Source organism: Protomyctophum bolini (genome assembly GCF_963924005.1).
Source record: "Protomyctophum bolini genome assembly, chromosome: 10".
Taxonomy (NCBI): Eukaryota; Metazoa; Chordata; class Actinopteri; order Myctophiformes; family Myctophidae; genus Protomyctophum; species Protomyctophum bolini.
The window spans coordinates 15,726,073-15,743,387 of NC_137871.1; the positions used below are offsets into that span (position 1 = coordinate 15,726,073).

Sequence of the window (17,315 nt, forward strand, 5' to 3'; positions counted from 1 at the left end):
TGTTCTTATTTCATAATCAGGGGATGGGATATTTAGATATTGGTCCGATATCTCAAACCCTCACCCAAACCTAACCTCCCACAGGGCAGCACACCCAAACCTAACCTTAACCCTCTCCCAACCCTTAACGCACCCCTCACCAACCTTAATCCAGTCATGCTACTCACCCATTTTGGCATCTTGCCTCCCTGAGGGTCGTGATGGTGAAACTGCAGCACGATAACAGTCACCACGACTGACATTCCAACAATCATCATTGTGCTGGCAAAGTACTGGGCTACAAAGACACAAACCAGTATCAATATAATTCCACATTTACACATGGGTAATGGACTCAGTTTCATGCAAGGGCTATATGTCATGCTGTGAGAAATACCCGTTTCACCCTAAGTTATTCAACAGATATATGTCATGCTATGTGCCAAGTACCCGTTTCACCCTAAGTTATTTAACGGATATATGTCATGCTGTGAGAAGTACCCGTTTCACCCTAAGTTATTCAACGGATATATGACATGCTATGTGCCAAGTACCCGTTTCACCCTAAGTTATTTGAGGATGTTTAATTTAAAGCTTGTACTAAATATTTTAAATTGCTAAATTAAATAGATAGCTTGTAGATGGTCTATTTGTGCTATTCATGGTATGATGGTAACATTAGGGCTTAAGTGGTTAAACCGCTTAATATCTGAGCTGTTTATGGTTGTGAAGGGCACACTGGGGATGTATGAACCATAGATTGTAAAGGTATGAACCCAGGGGAGAAGGGCTGTAGGGGAGGAAGGAGAGCATAAAATGAATCCACAGACTAGAAGACGCTAGAGCAAGGCAATCTCTTATCGAGCTATAGGGGAAGGAGGGAAAACAACAGTTAACTAATGGGAGTTATGATCCAGCACTTTAAAAAGACATTCCTGCCCCCTCCTCCTGTCTACATCCTTACACTATTATCCCCTTTTTATCTACGTTGTATAATACTCTTTATTTTGCTCTTTGTTCTCTCTCCCTGTAAGCCGTAGTCTACACACTTTGGTTAGGTCACAAGCACACGTACTGTACTGTAGCCTACCGGCCATCAACCACACTTTTGTTCAGGAATGACGCAGAGGGGAGGAAGGATGAATTGGGACGTTGGAATTAAATCAGTGTTGTCAAACATATCCTATCTAAATTTAAATAATTTAATGAAATGAACACAATCTGTTAAGACAGCCTGTGACTCAAGACATGTGATGAATCGCACACTGTCTGCTTCAAGTGGGAGTAAATCATTAAATATATCACTTTACATCTGTAGCTCTCTATAAAGTGATATATATATTTTATAATGATATGACATGCTTTACAGTATCTCATCAACCAATCCACAATATCTTAGAAGCCTCTTGTCAGACTTGCCCATATAGCTGTTCATCACTTTCTCTTTCTCTTCCTCTCTCTGTCTTTGGTTCCAACCATCTATCCCTCATTCTTTCCTCATCTGTTGCTCTCTTCCTTTCCCTGCAGGGAGTCTCCACTTTTCAGGACCTACTATATTAACGCTGTTGACAGTTTTAGTTCAGGCCTCACAATTTGCTCCCTATGCCATTTGGGGGAATGGCATAGGGTTTCAGTTCAGACACAGGGCGGCTCGCCGGAAGGGGCCGCGCCCAGTTCCTGGGGGTCTGGATGTTTCTGTAAATGAATGCCCTATACTTCGTCATGGTATCACACAAAAGTTGCAAAAATAGCCGATCAACAAGCTCACAACACAATTGCTTGTTTTTAAGTGACATTTAAGTAACATTTTAAAGTGAATTGGTCAAGTCTGTCTGTGGGGTTTATATCTAACCGCAATTAAAAGTATTAACAAGAGCTTGGGATTAAATAATAACTACATTGGATGTGCACAGTTGATGCCAGAGGATTTCTTTAAGATGGTGCATGTGGACACATACAGAGAGACACGCCTACCTCTACAGTATACAGTCGGATACATCAGGATAGGATAACCCACCTATTAAGGGAACAGAGTCAGAGGTGGCTGGCATGATCTCAGCAACTAGAAGCATGAAGACAGTCAGTGAGAGAAGCACCGTGATACCTAGAGAGAGAGAGAGAGAGAGAGAGAGAGAGAGAGAGAGGATGGGGACATATGAAGTGCTAGCCTGTGACCAGTTAGGTTGTTAGGCCCAAATCTGATTTCCCATCCAGATTGGAGTCTGATTGGTTTTTAATGTATTCAAATCTGACTGCATAAGAGGCACTGTGAGACATGCAATTTCAAATCACAACCGTGCACAGTTAGGTCAGTTAGATAAGAAGAGGTGGAAAACTATTAAATTAAGATTTTTAGATGCATCTATTCATAGCCATAAGCACAGGCCCAAGATCATTCAAAACGTGATGTCTTGTTTCCCAATTAATAGAGACAAAGTCTGACATCAATATCGCTACAGGACGCGGGTTTGTGTACTTTTTTATTTGTATTATAATCCACATAGGAGGATCTTAGATCGCCTCATATAAGAAATGTGTTTGAAAAATAAACTAACCATCCCGGCCGTTTCACTCATGGATATGAAGAATCAACGGACTGTGAGAAAACGCTAATGTTACTGCTGCCGAATTAGTTACATTTTGGCTAGAAACAGACTGTATCAAACATGATTGACTAACTGTCATAAACGATACAGAGACACCTCCCCGACCAAATTATTATAACCCATTAAGACCGGGCGTTGGCTATTCAAAAATAGCAGATGTGCAAGCTCAGCTTGTACATCTGCTATATTTTTGAGAGCTACCAGTTCACAAGGCATTTTGTGGAATCCGGCGTCTCTCACCCAGCGAGATCTTCTCTCCAGAGTCTGCGGGCAGCAGGAAGACGAGCAGGGCGAGGCCAGAGATGAGCACACAGGGGATGAGCAGGTTGAGGCCGTAGTAGAGGGTCCTCCGCCGCATGGTCACTGTAAAGGTCACGTCGGGGTAGGGCTCCTTACAGCACTCGTAGTACAGCTCGTTGCGCTTGGCTGGCACACCTGGCACGATGCATGCATGGGCACACACACACACAGCAGTGTAAAGAAACTATGTGCATTTACCCGTGGGTAAACGTTTGAGGTATTGAGGTATTTTAAGTGTTTCCACTTTTACTTCTATAGCTAGCTCTACTATACATCTCAGAGGCAAACCTTAATGTGCAACATTGTTTTTTCAGTCAACAGTAAACAAACAGATTAACCGCCACGAGGGCCCCTGGGCCGATATTTCCTGGGGACCCCGAATTTGTGTGTGCGGCGCTGTGCGCGTCACATTTTCAGCTATTTATTTCTTCGTTTTTTTATATTTTTTTACCAAAATTTAACACAATCAACGGCCTATGAAGGGCCCCAAGTTTCGGAACCCTTGACTAAAGCCCTTATTCAAAAATGTACTTGAGTAAAAGTACAATTTACTTGAGTAAAAGTACAAAAAATAGCAGATCTACGAGCTTGCAACATGTCACTAAGTGCTTTCCACCGATCCTGTAGGGGCACATTTCAGAAATGTCTTGGTAAACACTAAACAGGTGTCCAACCACTTTACTTGGCGTTCTTGGTAAAAGCATTATGACGAGCAGTCAGCACCCTTGCACTGAAAAGTTGAGAATATTTTCACTTTGATGCACATATTTGAAAAACGTGATGCGTAGCGCTAGAAGAGTGCACACTGGACCATAGGAAAACAATGGTTTCGTTGGTGACGACGGTTTACTGTGAGGCCTGACTTTCATCATCATAAATGGTAAATGGTGCATTTATATAGCACCTTTCTCCATAGTGCTTTACATCACCAATTCATAAACCGATGGAGGAAGCACCCATGCATGCTCATTGGGAGCAGGGGAACATTGTCTTGCTCAAGGACAGTTTGACACTAACGCACTGACTGAACCCACCAAATAAGCGTTGCACATGTGCTTCATTGTGTGTGTTTACACGTGACTGTAGGATGACTGGTCCAGTCATCCTATACTCAATGCATTTCAATGATAAACGAGATACATTTTTCCACCGCCAAGAGTGGGGAGAAAAAACATATTGTGCTCGAGTGGAGGGTCCATGTGTCGCCAGTGAGAACAGCTGCATGGAGCGAAAGAAAAGCAGAGCTTACGCTTGCGCGCCTGGTGGGTTTCATGAGCACGCCAGGAATCAAACTGTGAACCTTCAGATTCCCAAGCTGCCTCTTTACATCCTGCCCACCCTGACGCCCCTTGTGTCATAAACACCAAACACACACTGCTCTGCATGGTGAGTGACTCATATGGCCTGGCTGCATCCCTGCCTCGGTGTCAAACCTTCCTACTGCATACCATCTGGGCCTGCCTGGCACCCATCCCCAGGGACCATGTGACCCTGCTGTGCTGCTCTGTCCCAGCTGCAACACTCGTCCTCTCTCCTTCCATCGACATCTTTCCCATCTGTTGAATCTGATTAATTCACTTAATTTCAATATGGAGACATATGGGAAGTCAGCAAAGCCAACAGTATCCCATTCTCTGCACAGCGTACTGTATGCCATTATGACAAGTCATCTTCAAAGTGAACGTGGAGTCACGTATAGTCACATCTCTCTCTCTCTCTCTCTCTCTCCAGAGAGGATGGTGGAACGGGCCTCATTAATCAAGCAAACTGGGAACACATTTTGTACAGACTGTGGCGTTAATGTGCCTTGTCATATCGCTTTACAGTTTAGTAATGAGTTTTGTCTCATTATTTTCCAATATTGTTAAATGTTCTGAATGCCAGAAAACACTTACTGCATAATTCCAGTGATGAAGCTCAATGAAATAATAGGGTTAGGGTTAAGTACTGACTTACTTCTGCTCTACAGCTACAAAGAGCATTGCATTGGAAAATGTCTCTCATATGATGCAGCATGTCAGTCAGAACAACTGTGTGAAAGCTTATGACTCTCACTCCGCTACATTGCAAATGGAATTTCTAATGGCACTACATTTCTAGAAACGGACTGGGAACCAAAGTGTCACACCGCGACGCACTGAGCATGTAAAGTTTCACTGTTTCTTTCGTAATTTGTACTTTTGAATAGTACCACTGCTTTTCCAATGGCATCTTCTGTAATGCTAGAATGAGGCTTTCTTACCCACAAGGTCCCATTCTCCATTGGGTATGTAGGTGGATGTGTCCACATCAAGCATTTGAAGGTCCAGCAGCCAGCCATTGTGGGTCCAGGAACCAAACTTCAGGTCACACTTCTGTATATCGAAGGGGAACCAGCGCACGTCGATGTAGCAGGTGCTCTTCAGAATGCCAGGGGGGATGTACTGACAGTAGCCTGATGCGTTCACCAACACGTTGGTGTGGAAGGTGGCATCGAAGCGCTCGTCGGCACTAGAGAGATAGGAAGACATAGAATTGTATTATAACGATGAAGCTACAGTATACTGTAGTGTGCATCCCAGAAATACTGCAGCATCCGGTGCAGAGCCACAATTGGCCGTGGTCTTTGGGCTGAACATATCAGACCACCCGGGTTCCTTAATATTAGATGGACAGCCCATCTTTGCCAAATTACTTCAAAGCACTCAATTTACCCTGATTAGCAGAGATGTGCTTAAAGTTAATATGGATAAATAAAATAAAAGAATAGAAAGCATATTCTGCATATTCTGTATAGCCTACAATAACTAAATATATAAAGACCTATCTATGATGGAAATTCACCAAATGGCCTTAATATCAACCACATACTTGATTGATTGATTGATTGATTGATTGATTGAGGTTCCTGCCAGTTCCTGACACATACAAGTACATTCACACACATTTATTTTAAATACATAAGCAGACTGTTCTCACAAAGGAAATTTGGTTTCCTGCGATTTATGGATCCAAAAGCTATCAGGTTGATTTATCAGTTTTAGAAAGTTGCCCTTTCTTGTTGAGATGGGGATATGGAGAGTTGGAGACAAAGAGCCTATGGCCAAACACAATAAATCCTGTAACCAAAGAAAAGTCCTCTCTCTAAGCTATGGATATATAGATCATGTTCCCATCTCAACAAGAAAGGTTAATTATCTGAAGGAGTTGAATCAGCCTGAGAACTTTTGGATCAATAAATTGCAGATAAAAACAAAATGTCCAGGTCGAAGGAAGATCTCAACTTTTTAGTTTATCTGTTCGACCTTGAACATGCAAGTTTTAACCTAGACATTTTAACTGTAAGAGTGCCTTGCTTTGGAGTTGATTATGTTCGTCTACAGGCACCTACAGTCACCCTTTTAACTACAGTACAGTGACTAAAGCTGCTTTAGTGTAAAATAAGTGTTTTCTGCAGAACATGGTTTTGAATTATTGCACAAATAATGCACGTGCATTCATAGCTCTGCTGTCGGGCAGATACCAAACCAGCTATGTCCAAAATATTAAAGATGGAGTGCCACGATTTTTTTCCACCATAAAACATGATCATCAGGTATTATAATATAAGGAGGAAGAACTTTTTCCAAAAAGTGTACAGTATTTGTTAAAATCATGCTTTTATGTGGACACGCCCACCAGTTCATTAAGTATGCCTGGTTTGCCTGGTGGGTGGTAATCCACCTGAACTACAGCACAGCTGTAGTTGTATGATAAAAGGGGAGGGGTTAGGCGAGGGGCTGATAGTGTGATGTCACTATATTGGCTCGTTTGACTGTCAAGGGTTCAGCCTCCAGGAAGAAACCCTAACCTAAATACAAAGTTAATACACCATTGCACATCAAAACGACTCCAGGGTGTCTAATGAAGTACTGTCACCTCATAGACACATGAAGAATTGTGGCATTCCATCTTTAACCTTTCAGAAAAAACAAATAAAAAACAAACATGTTTTTAGAACAACACAATACTGCCTCATCAAAGTTGATATGGCGACTTTATACATTGTTAGATAGCTACTTGAATGTGTCCTTATATTATCACCCGTTTATACAAATATACAGTAGCTCAAGTGGAGGTTTTTTTCCTTCTGACGTCTTCATCCTTTTAATCAATGGGGGACAAACCACCTATATGCTCCACAAGTTGGAGTTAGCTGGTTTGTCCAACAATTCGAAGATCCAATAGTTAGGAGGTATAGTCAGAAATACAGCTGAAATATAGACTGTAGGGTAAACAAACTCACAGGAACAACTATTGTGTTCGGCAGAAACCTTCTCCATATTTTAACCTTTTGTGTTTTTTCATAAAAGAATGCCCTACATTATACTACAGTGACACACACAAATAGATATATAAAAAATAAGCATGCAGATCAGCAAGTGTTTTGAGCTTGTTGATCTGCTGCTTTTGCTGTTTTTGAATTTGTTTCGTTTTGTACATATGAGGTTTCCACCCAACACAGACCATTTGCACTATCTAGTCTGACTGTCTAGTCAATTATTGAGACTATAAAGAGAATTTGTCTAATTATGAAAAACAAGCCATGGACTTATGTGACAATTTTAGGTCAAGGGGTTATGATAAAAGAAAAATAACAAAAAACGTGTGCATTTACTTCTCCAGAGTCAAAAGAGATGAGTGGGATATGGAAAAGACAGGCCTACAGCAGGCGTAGGTCACATTGACATTAATTCACAGCGGCCATATAGTCCAGGAGAGAGGCTGGAGGAGGGATGGGGTAGAAATTGTATTGGGGAGGGGGATGGTAATGGCTAGTGTAATCTTTATAAGTACGGCATTAAAAAAAGGAATGGCCATCTGTCTGCCAGAGGGGTGTATGTGTGTGTGTGTGTGTGTGTGTGCGTGCGTGTGTCTGTACACAGCTTGGTTGTTGAATCCAGATATGCTGTGCTGTATAATTATGTTTGATTTAACTTGTCATCTGCACAAAGTTTGTTACACTCAAAGGAGCATTTCATAATCAGCATTCACTTCTAACTATTATTAGACCTGATTCTTTTGACACATGTTTTCAATTTAAGAGTTGTCAAGAGGTCACAAAGGTGGAAATGCAATTAAGTATTAACAGAAAGAATTGTGTGAACATTGTCAGAGAGGAAAGCAGGAACAAAAGCTGAACTGTTCTAAAACTTAAGCAAGACTAACCTATATTGATTCTCATGTACAGTATCTGACTGAAACAAGGTCCACGTGTTTACTCTATGTATTTGCATGCACACACAGATACTATAGGAATGAATGAATGAATGAATGAATGAATGACTTTATTTAAGTGTCATGCCACCTCGTGGCCCATCCCTCATGGGATTATATGACACCTTTTCATACAGTTAAAAATGATTCGGATATACATGTCTTTTTACACTGGTTAACAGTAATGCTGATCGTCTACTCAACATGAGTACAACAAAACAAAACAAAACTATATACTGTACTGCATATTGTATACTGGCCTCAAGCTCAGGTCAGAATTTAGAGAATAAAAACGTTGATCATGCAGATAACTTGTGAAAGGTGCATCATCTGACACCTTCATATTCTGTCTCTTTGCTGTTCTTTTCTTCTCTCCTCTGCTGCCCTCCTCATCTTCTAGTCCTCTTGTAACGGCCTGCTCCTCAGCCTGTAGACTTTGGCCATGTTGATCTGTTTTTGGACTTTATCTCGTCTGTACTTGTTCCGTTTAGTTATGTTCTCTGGTATATGCATATACTGTATGCTATGCACACATGCAAAGAACCCATGCACCCCCCCCCCCCTCACATTACCTCCCACCCCCATTGCCACTCTCTGCAGGTCCTACACTGCAGTAGTTGTAAATGCCCATTAGGACATCTGACAGCTCTATTCAATGCAGCCACTTGACTGCTCTCCCGTTCTCCTATTTTCTCTGTCATTTCCTTTTCTTCAGCTTGAGCAATTCACCTTTTTGCAGTGGCCTTTAGTGTTGTTATTTATTTCTGTTATGGGTGTCGGGATCAACGGCTGGTTGACATGTTGCAGCGAGGAGATAAGGGTTGGTTAAGGCTGGGTCATAAATTGAATTATTCAAGGCTTGGCTTTATGCTAGCTTTTGTATGAGGGGCACTCTCCCACACTCCACACTTGTACATGTCACAAAAGACCTATCTGTGTGTGTGTGTGTGTGTGTGTGTGTGTGTGTGTGTGTGTGTGTGTGTGTGTGTGTGTGTGTGTGTGTGTGTGTGTGTGTGTGTGTGTGCGTTTGTGCGTGCACGCGTGTGTGCATGCGCGCGCGCGCGTGTGTGTGTGTGTGTGTAATGTGAGAAATGGTCAACATAATGCACATTGTACAGCACTTGTAAAGGGGTGCGTCCAATACATCATTATTGAAGAGGAACAATGGAGGTAGTGACAGGTCTCTGGGCCAAGGGACATGAGTCATGCATGCTGTCCTTTCCCTTCACTCAACACTGTAGTACTGATGATCCATGCACGCATGCACAGTTTGCACACGCACACACACACACACACACACACACACACACACACACACACACACACACACACACACACACACACACACACAGCTTCAGAAAAAGGGCGAAAAAACACCAGAGAATATAAAGAAAATGCAGCAGTCTGAAAGGACCTTAAGTCTTCTTTCTATTATGGAAAGATTCAGTCCTCTGACCCTCTGACCCAAGAAAGCTCTGCATCTCCATCCTCGTCCATCCACTCCTCGCCTACCTCTCAACGTTGAAGCTTTTTTTTCTCATAAGCTCTTTCTCCCATCTTACCATTAATCAACCTTCTAACTCACCTAAAGCTAACCGCAAAATACCATGCCTGTCCTCTACTCTATCTCCAGACAGATTCCTAGAACTAGTGTCCAACCACCTGTCCTCAAGGTTCTTATGGCCTTCTAGAGTCTAGACCATTAACTGAACTACAGACGACTATCACTTCTTTCCATTCTTTTCAAGACTTTCCAACGTGGTTGGGCATGCCAATATACTGTAGCCCGGCTGACTTCAACATCACAGAGGACCCAGGGGAGCGATGTGCCAAGTGGGAAGTCGGTCGGATCATTGCGGATCATTCTAGTTGTCAATGCTAAAACCATGACTGCTAGAAGCGTATATGGAACATTCCCTGTAGCCTTCAGCCATGCTGAGCCGAGATCCACGGGACGCATATGTTGGTCCGACGTACTAACAGTCTGACATGCAACAGTCCGACACATGCGTGGCTGGTTTAGACTCACTTCAACTGTGTCAAGGAATTACTTTTCCATCCATGTGACTTAGCACTTGTTTTATTCCTGGAATGACTAGAAATATTCAGGGTGGGGATGTTTGTTTGGTTCCTTATATCAGGCATGCAGCTAGTTAGCTAGGCTACTAGCTAACTAGTAGCTAATCTAGTTGACCAATGGTCAACTAGATTAGTTAGTTGGAACAGGAATATGTATGGAAGACATGTTTATGTATGCTTCCTGGGCATGGACAGGTCTAATACGTATTATGTATAGTATGAACACACTTAAGGATATGAGCCTGATTTGAATTGCAGTATCAATCCCAAAGTGAAGCCATGATGCACATGTTGTCTTTTTTTGCTGCGCGACACAATGCAAGTATAAATCAGGCTGGCCATTGTTGGCATTTCTTTACCAAGATAAATTAATGCGCAGGATCTACTGCAGGAGAGAATGCACTGGTGGTTTCTCCTTTGTCAGAGCTCACAAAGGTGTTTCAAAGCTGGGTGTCTCAGCTGGTTTTCAAACAGCTGGTTATCAGAACAGTTGTATACCCAGGAATAACAATAGGGGTCATTCTCTATGATGATTCAAGTTCATTGTTGAAACAGCATCTAATTGAAATCATTACTGTTTAAATATTTCAACATTATTCTCACGGTGGTTCATCTCAAAACAGTGATAGCACTTAGTGTTTGTAAATATTCTGTAAACTAAATATTTGTCCACGTGGTTCTATAATTAGTTTCAGGTCATTATGTTTTGCGATTTACCTTCAAATTAGGGTAACTCGTTTGGTTAGGGTACGTTATTTGGGAGAAGGTTATTATACATTATTTGGCCATGGTTATGGTTTGTGACTACACAGTTACAGGACTATAACATTTTAATTAATTCATTAACATTAATATACCTTAGAGTTGTTGCGTGGAAATAATTAAAAAAAGGTCCCCCCATGAGTCCCCAAGATGTATGTTACAGATTTTATTTTCAGACCTCCAGCTCCAGGCAATACAGAATTGGGGGGAATTTTAAAAATAGTTATTTCCATTATTTCCAGGTATATTAATGACATAGTAAAATGTTGAAATTGAGTGGTATTCCCCTTTAAGGTACTGTATGAAACAGTGGCTTCCATACATTGTTGCAGTGTTGTATAAGATGACAATGTATAAATAATCAAGGAATGGAGACAGCTTCAGAGTCAGTCTTCATCTATCTTACATTAAGCTAATTCAAGTAAATCCAAAGAATGTATCGCTAGTAATGAATAGGCATATTATTTCACACATCCACCCAACCCTTCACCCATTTGTCACACACGTTACCGCAGTGAAATTTGTTCTCCGCATAGACGCCTTAACAGACAATGTCACACTGAGAAGCAACAGCATGCGCGCGCATAACGGCAGCACAAGAACCCTGCCTCTCATAAGATGCAATGGAAAAGTTCTAACTGCAAAAATTCACCATCAAACTTTCAGATGCTGTTTTTCTCCCAGTGTTGAGGAAGAATGATTAGGATTTTTATTGTGATCTCTCGCCCTTGAAATATATTATAATCCTTGGTTTCTGTTGTGTTTGAACAACAGCAATTCAAATCAGTCCTCAAAACCACACCTGCAGTCACTGTCTTCGTCCCGCGATGGTGTCGCACACGCAGACTGCCTGGGGTGACCAACCAACCAACTGACTGACTGATGGGAAATGCCCGATTTCAAAGTAAATGCGACCTGTCGCAATGAAAGTCGCAATGAAACCTCTGAAGGTGGTTTGAGCGATCTGATTTCAATCCATATGCCTATAACGTGTCTATCTTCACTGTGACTTTCACAGTTGCACAGTCGGACTGCTATCTGATTAAGCTACCCAAAACAAATAAATCAAAACAGTGAACATTTGTGTCTGGCATTCTAAAAGTCAAAACAGAAAGGAAAACAAGCAGTGCTGCTATCACCTGTGTTAATGAAATCACTGACTCACGGGAAAGCTTTTAATTGTCTCCCCAATAGGTGAGTCAACGTGATCACACTCACAATTATGAAAACACAACAAGGGATATGAAAAATAAGATAATATACGTATAGAATGACTAATGCCTCACAATTGATTCTTTAAATAGTTTTTCATTTACTGCATCCCATATTGAGATTGCCCTCGCATTCGTACGTACGCGTCCAAACATCATTAACTTCATATTAGTCACAATGGCAGCACATGAAAGAATGCTCTGCTCAGGAACATGCTAATAAGACGGAATGCCTCTGCTATTCAATACGTGTTATTGGCTGTGTAATGGTGTGTGCTGTGCCATTAATGTTCAATATGTAAGGTCGCGTGTGTGTGTGTGTGTGTGTGTGTGTGTGTGTGTGTGTGTGTGTGTGTGTGTGTGTGTGTGTGTGTGTGTGTGTGTGTGTGTGTGTGTGTGTGTGTGTGTGCGTGCGTGAGTGAGTGTGCAATGTGCATGTAGCAGAGCATGTACACATTTATATTTGTTTGTGTGTTTGTGTGTGCACTGTGCAGGTATACATCCATATCACAGTAATGTCGACACAGTATAATGTTGAGGTATTAGTGTGTTTGTGTTGTGTGCGTGTGTGTGTGTGTGTGTGTGTGTGTGTGTGTGCATGTTTTGTGTGCATGTGTTTTGTGTGTGTGTGTGTGTGTGTGTGATGGCCCCCCCAGGGGGCCATCTAAAACCTTCTGGCTGGGCTGTAAATAGAGACACCACCCTCCCCCACTCCACCTCCACCCACCCCACATTTGAGCCGCCAAGCAGGCTCAAATGTGCCATGTCCGCTTATTATAAGCAACTTTGGGCTTATTTTTCTGTAAAGTTGCTTGTAAATATCCGTAGTCGTGGGTTGTGTTATTTGGTTGTTGTTTATTGGGGGGGGGGGGGCTTGTTTCTAAAGTGTATTGCTTATTTGGGCTTGTTCTTAAACAAGTTTATCTCAAAGACTTTCATGGCAAGGCTCCCAAGATTATATGTAATATTTGTCTGCAGAAGACCACCCCCCTTTCTTTTGGGCTTGTTTTCATAGACCCATGAAGAAATCTGGCAACACTTCCGGACAAGCTCCACAAACGTCCTTGTGCCTTTCCTTCCGATCATCCAAACTGACGGTTTACTTTTCATTGTGTCACATCATGTCACATAAACAGCAGTTTAAAAAAAAAGAAAAGAAAAGGAACGAAAAGGCTCACCATGAATAATCTTTCTCATTCATGATGCCGGCGTGATTTGACCATGCAGCCGAGTAGAATGGAACACAATGAAATACACAAGAGAGAGATTAGCGAGACAACAGACACAGCTTTGAGGCGAAGGAAGAGGGACATGTTGATCCTCCGGGAGCAGAACAGGAGACTGACTGACAGGTGGACGCCATGATTTATAAAGAGAAAGAGTCAAGGATTGGAAGGATGAGTTATGTACACAGAGAGAGAGAGAGAGAGAGAGAGAGAGAGAGAGAGAGAGAGAGAGAGAGTACACGAGTAAACAGGAAAGGAGAAGTCTGACTGACTGACATGAGTGAGTGATGGTGTGGGAGGATGGAGGTGATGGGAAGAGAGAAAGGAGGTGATGGGAAGAGAGGGGGAGATTTAGGGAAAGAGATGGGTTAGGTGAGGGAACATAGATTAAGATGGGTAATCCCTGTGAGGCTAAAAAGAGGAGCTTTTAAAATCTGGATTAATCGCCCAAACCTTTGCTCTGTCCCCTTGCGTGCGTGCGTTTGGAAACATGCAACATGCATTTAATATTTTAGCTTTACGCAGATTCAGTGAAGATCAACTGTAATACTTTCCTCTCATTCTCTGTCTCTCTTTCTCTTCTTCTGGCTCCAGACGTGTCGATATGAATTAACCACCACTTTATCTACAGTAGCTGTTCTTCAAATACCACTTTCTCTTTGTCTGCACTATGCAGAACATCATTCACATTTAGTCCCTTCCAATTCAAGTAGTTGTTTATCCTGAGATACACTACGACAGTGTAGTGTAGTGTGTGCAGGAAGAAAATAGCTGATCTACAAGCGTATGAGTCAAAGGAAAACTGGCCAAGATTTCCAGTTGACTTGAGAAAGCACAGGCGTGAAGAACGCTACGAGAGCAGATGAGAACAAATGTGACCTGAATTCCAAAAAGCACGAGTCTCACTGACTGTAATTTAACATCACTATCACTGACTGTAATTTAACATCACTCTCACTGACTGTAATTTAACATCACTCTCACTGACTGTAATTTAACATCACTCTCACTGACTGTAATTTAACATCACTCTCACTGACTGTAATTTAACATCAAGATCTACTCAGAATTTCACCTGTGTTTAGTCTGTTGTGCTGTCATTTTGACAATATGAAATGTGAATGAGTATTGAATATAAATCTTTAGGTATATCAGATATTACTTTGATGTTCATAGATTTTCATAAAATGTTATGTTTATACGTATATCACATCATTATATTCTATTGATAGCTTCCTCTACAGGAATTAGGTGTAGCAATCTGTGCACACACACACACATGCTGTAAATAAACACACATGTACTGTAACATGCTACATTAGATTACCCACATTTGGCTGGTAAAAAGCGACAAACCCTTAACCCTGATTTATTCACACCTCATACCAGTTTTTGTTTATTGCCTTGGATTATTCTCCCTCAGTGGGTTAACTCGCATATGAAGAAGATCCCAGTGATCGAAACGTTGAATTAATAAACCAGTGGAGCTGAGTTTTCTGACTCTCTGACTCTATTTCTTCCTCTTAAATCGCATATGGACATTAGCACATGAAGACCGTGAGGAAGCCTGTTTTTCATTTTCCCAAAATGTATTTTTGTGTAAACACCAGAGATTCGGCGTTTGGGATCTGTTGTCACGGTTATGCTCTGTTATCATGTTTACAGCATGGGATTATATTTAGAATCCTAACCTCTCTTCCATGTGTTTATGGAATGTGTTTGTCCATCACACTAACAATCAGGTCTATGTTTTGCACCAGTGGATTAAATACAGTACATGGATACAGGATTAGATATTTTTTTAAGCAAGGCATGCTGGGAGCATGGCCGTTCTGTATATCTGGCTGCTATGGTGCAACCTATTGAACTCTGATGGTCATCAATACCACCCTTTCGTTCCCTTGTTTTTGTTTAGTTTTTTGTGTGAGTCTATGTGTCTCTTGTGTAGTGTTAACTGGTTAAGCACCGGGCCCGAGAGAACGAGATTAATTTACCTCTGCAATCGATGCCATGCCCGGCATCCCAAGATTTTTCACTTGTATTTGAAAAATCTAAATAAAATATGTAAAAAAAATAAAAAGAAAGGGAAGAAGAGGCAGGAAAAGAAAGAAAGTTTGAGAACTTTTTCCACAAAAACTACAGGCAAAGGGTTTCAGATATATTTACAAGCTTTTGCCACAAATGGCACAACTGTAGGGTTTCTCTTATCTTTTTATAAGCTGTCCAGCCATACAACCGGTGGGTCTCTTTTCACAAAATAATGGATGGTTAAAGGAAGAGCTGAAGTCCAAGTGAACTAGTCCCTGGTATATTTCTAGAATTTATACAGAATATGTACAACAAATCTGAGTTGTCTCTCCACCACTCCAGTGGACAGTCAGCGACTGTCTCTCTCTCTCTCTTCTCTCTCGCTCATGCATGCATGCACGCATGGCACCCACGCACGCACACACGCACACCTATCGAAACACCGAGAGCGTGGCATTCTTACCTGTTGTAAAGAAGGATGTCGGGTGTCCAGATCTGGTCTGAGGGGAAGCGTAGGTTCTGGACACCAGGGTAGTTGTCTGGATTCCAGCTCAGGTAAACATCAGTCCAGTACTGATGAAAGAAAATCATTACAAAACATGTATATATAAAACACTAAAACCCTCAGGTTATACAGGTTGGTTCGGCTCCAGGCAATGAATCAGCCTCTGACCGTATATTATACGGTCAGAGGCTGATTCAATGCCTGGAGCCGAACCAGTCAACTAGGATGATGTCATACGGCATATACGTCATCATCCTAGTTGGCATGTAAATATGCCTCAAATTCCCATAGATCTCTTGCCTGATTTATACTTAGGTGCATGCCAGTGTTGCTCACAAAGAATTGTTGATCTACAGTACAAGCTTCAAGCTGGTTATTTTCAGTGAGCGATCAAAATATCGCAACCTAGTATAAATACATCTGATTGGTTGGAATAGGCTTCTCTACCCGTGCTCAAACAAGCATGACAGCTCACCTAGCCATTCTCAAATGAAATCAATCAAAATATCAGCTGTGCCGATCAGATGGCGTGGCTAGGCTAGCAGTTTGCATGGGACGTTTGCAGACGAAATGCCCCACGATATTTGAATACATATATGTTTTATTTTGATGGCATGCTTGCAGAACTCGGCTCCTCCTCGTTCCTGACTGCATCACTGCCGTGCCAAGAATCACGATAACGCAATATTGCTTAATTAGACTGTCTGCTCTCTCTCTCTCTCTCTCTCTCTCTCTCTCTCTCTCTCTCTCTCTCTCTCTCTCTCTCTCTCTCTCTCTCTCTCTCCTATTCCCCCTCTTGACCTCTCCCCTTCTCCCCTGAGTGCTCACTGTGTTTGTAATATATGACCTGTACATTATACAGGACAGGTGGCACACTCACCAACTGCAGCCAGGCATTGGTCATCAACACCTGGTTCTTCTCATCCTGGTAGCAGAGACAGAGGGAAAGAAGGTGAAAAGAGTGTTGCTGGAGTGTAGACAGAGGATACAACCACTCATATTTTATACAGCAATACTTGTCAGCTCTGATTCAGTGAAGGTGTCTTACTCAGTCGGAATGGAACAACGCATGCAGGCCCTGCAGATCTGTGTAAAATCTCACTTTATGTAACCAAACATAGCTCTTACATGGGTTGAGTGGAACCGTCATGCATATTTAGGCATTTAAAACATGCTGCAACTAGAAAAGTGTGCTTAGTAGAGCGCAAATCTATACCAGGAGTCATGCCCTTCCTCCCTCCGTCTCTCTGGGTTTATATGGTGTGGTTGTGTGCGTGTATGAAAAGGCATGGGCCAATGATGGGAAGGTATGTGATATAGAACTCTCATTACCTCATTACGGTGCAAACGGAGGCTTTATGGAATCAAATCTTTTGGACAGCAA

At 41.9% G+C, this 17,315-nt stretch overlaps 1 protein-coding gene across 1 annotated transcript in view; it reads right to left on the reverse strand.

The window, feature by feature from the left end:
- LOC308322350 (neuronal acetylcholine receptor subunit alpha-7-like) overlaps positions 1 to 17,315 on the reverse strand; it is a gene marked incomplete at both ends in the record, with an annotated part of 34,218 nt that overhangs the window by 1,696 nt on the left and 15,207 nt on the right. The window contains 6 exons of the mRNA XM_080773548.1: positions 168 to 277; positions 1,997 to 2,083; positions 2,826 to 3,020; positions 5,128 to 5,375; positions 15,890 to 15,999; positions 16,812 to 16,856. Coding sequence (XP_080629674.1) covers positions 168 to 277; positions 1,997 to 2,083; positions 2,826 to 3,020; positions 5,128 to 5,375; positions 15,890 to 15,999; positions 16,812 to 16,856 — 795 coding nt within the window. The remainder of the gene's footprint in view (positions 1 to 167; positions 278 to 1,996; positions 2,084 to 2,825; positions 3,021 to 5,127; positions 5,376 to 15,889; positions 16,000 to 16,811; positions 16,857 to 17,315) is intronic.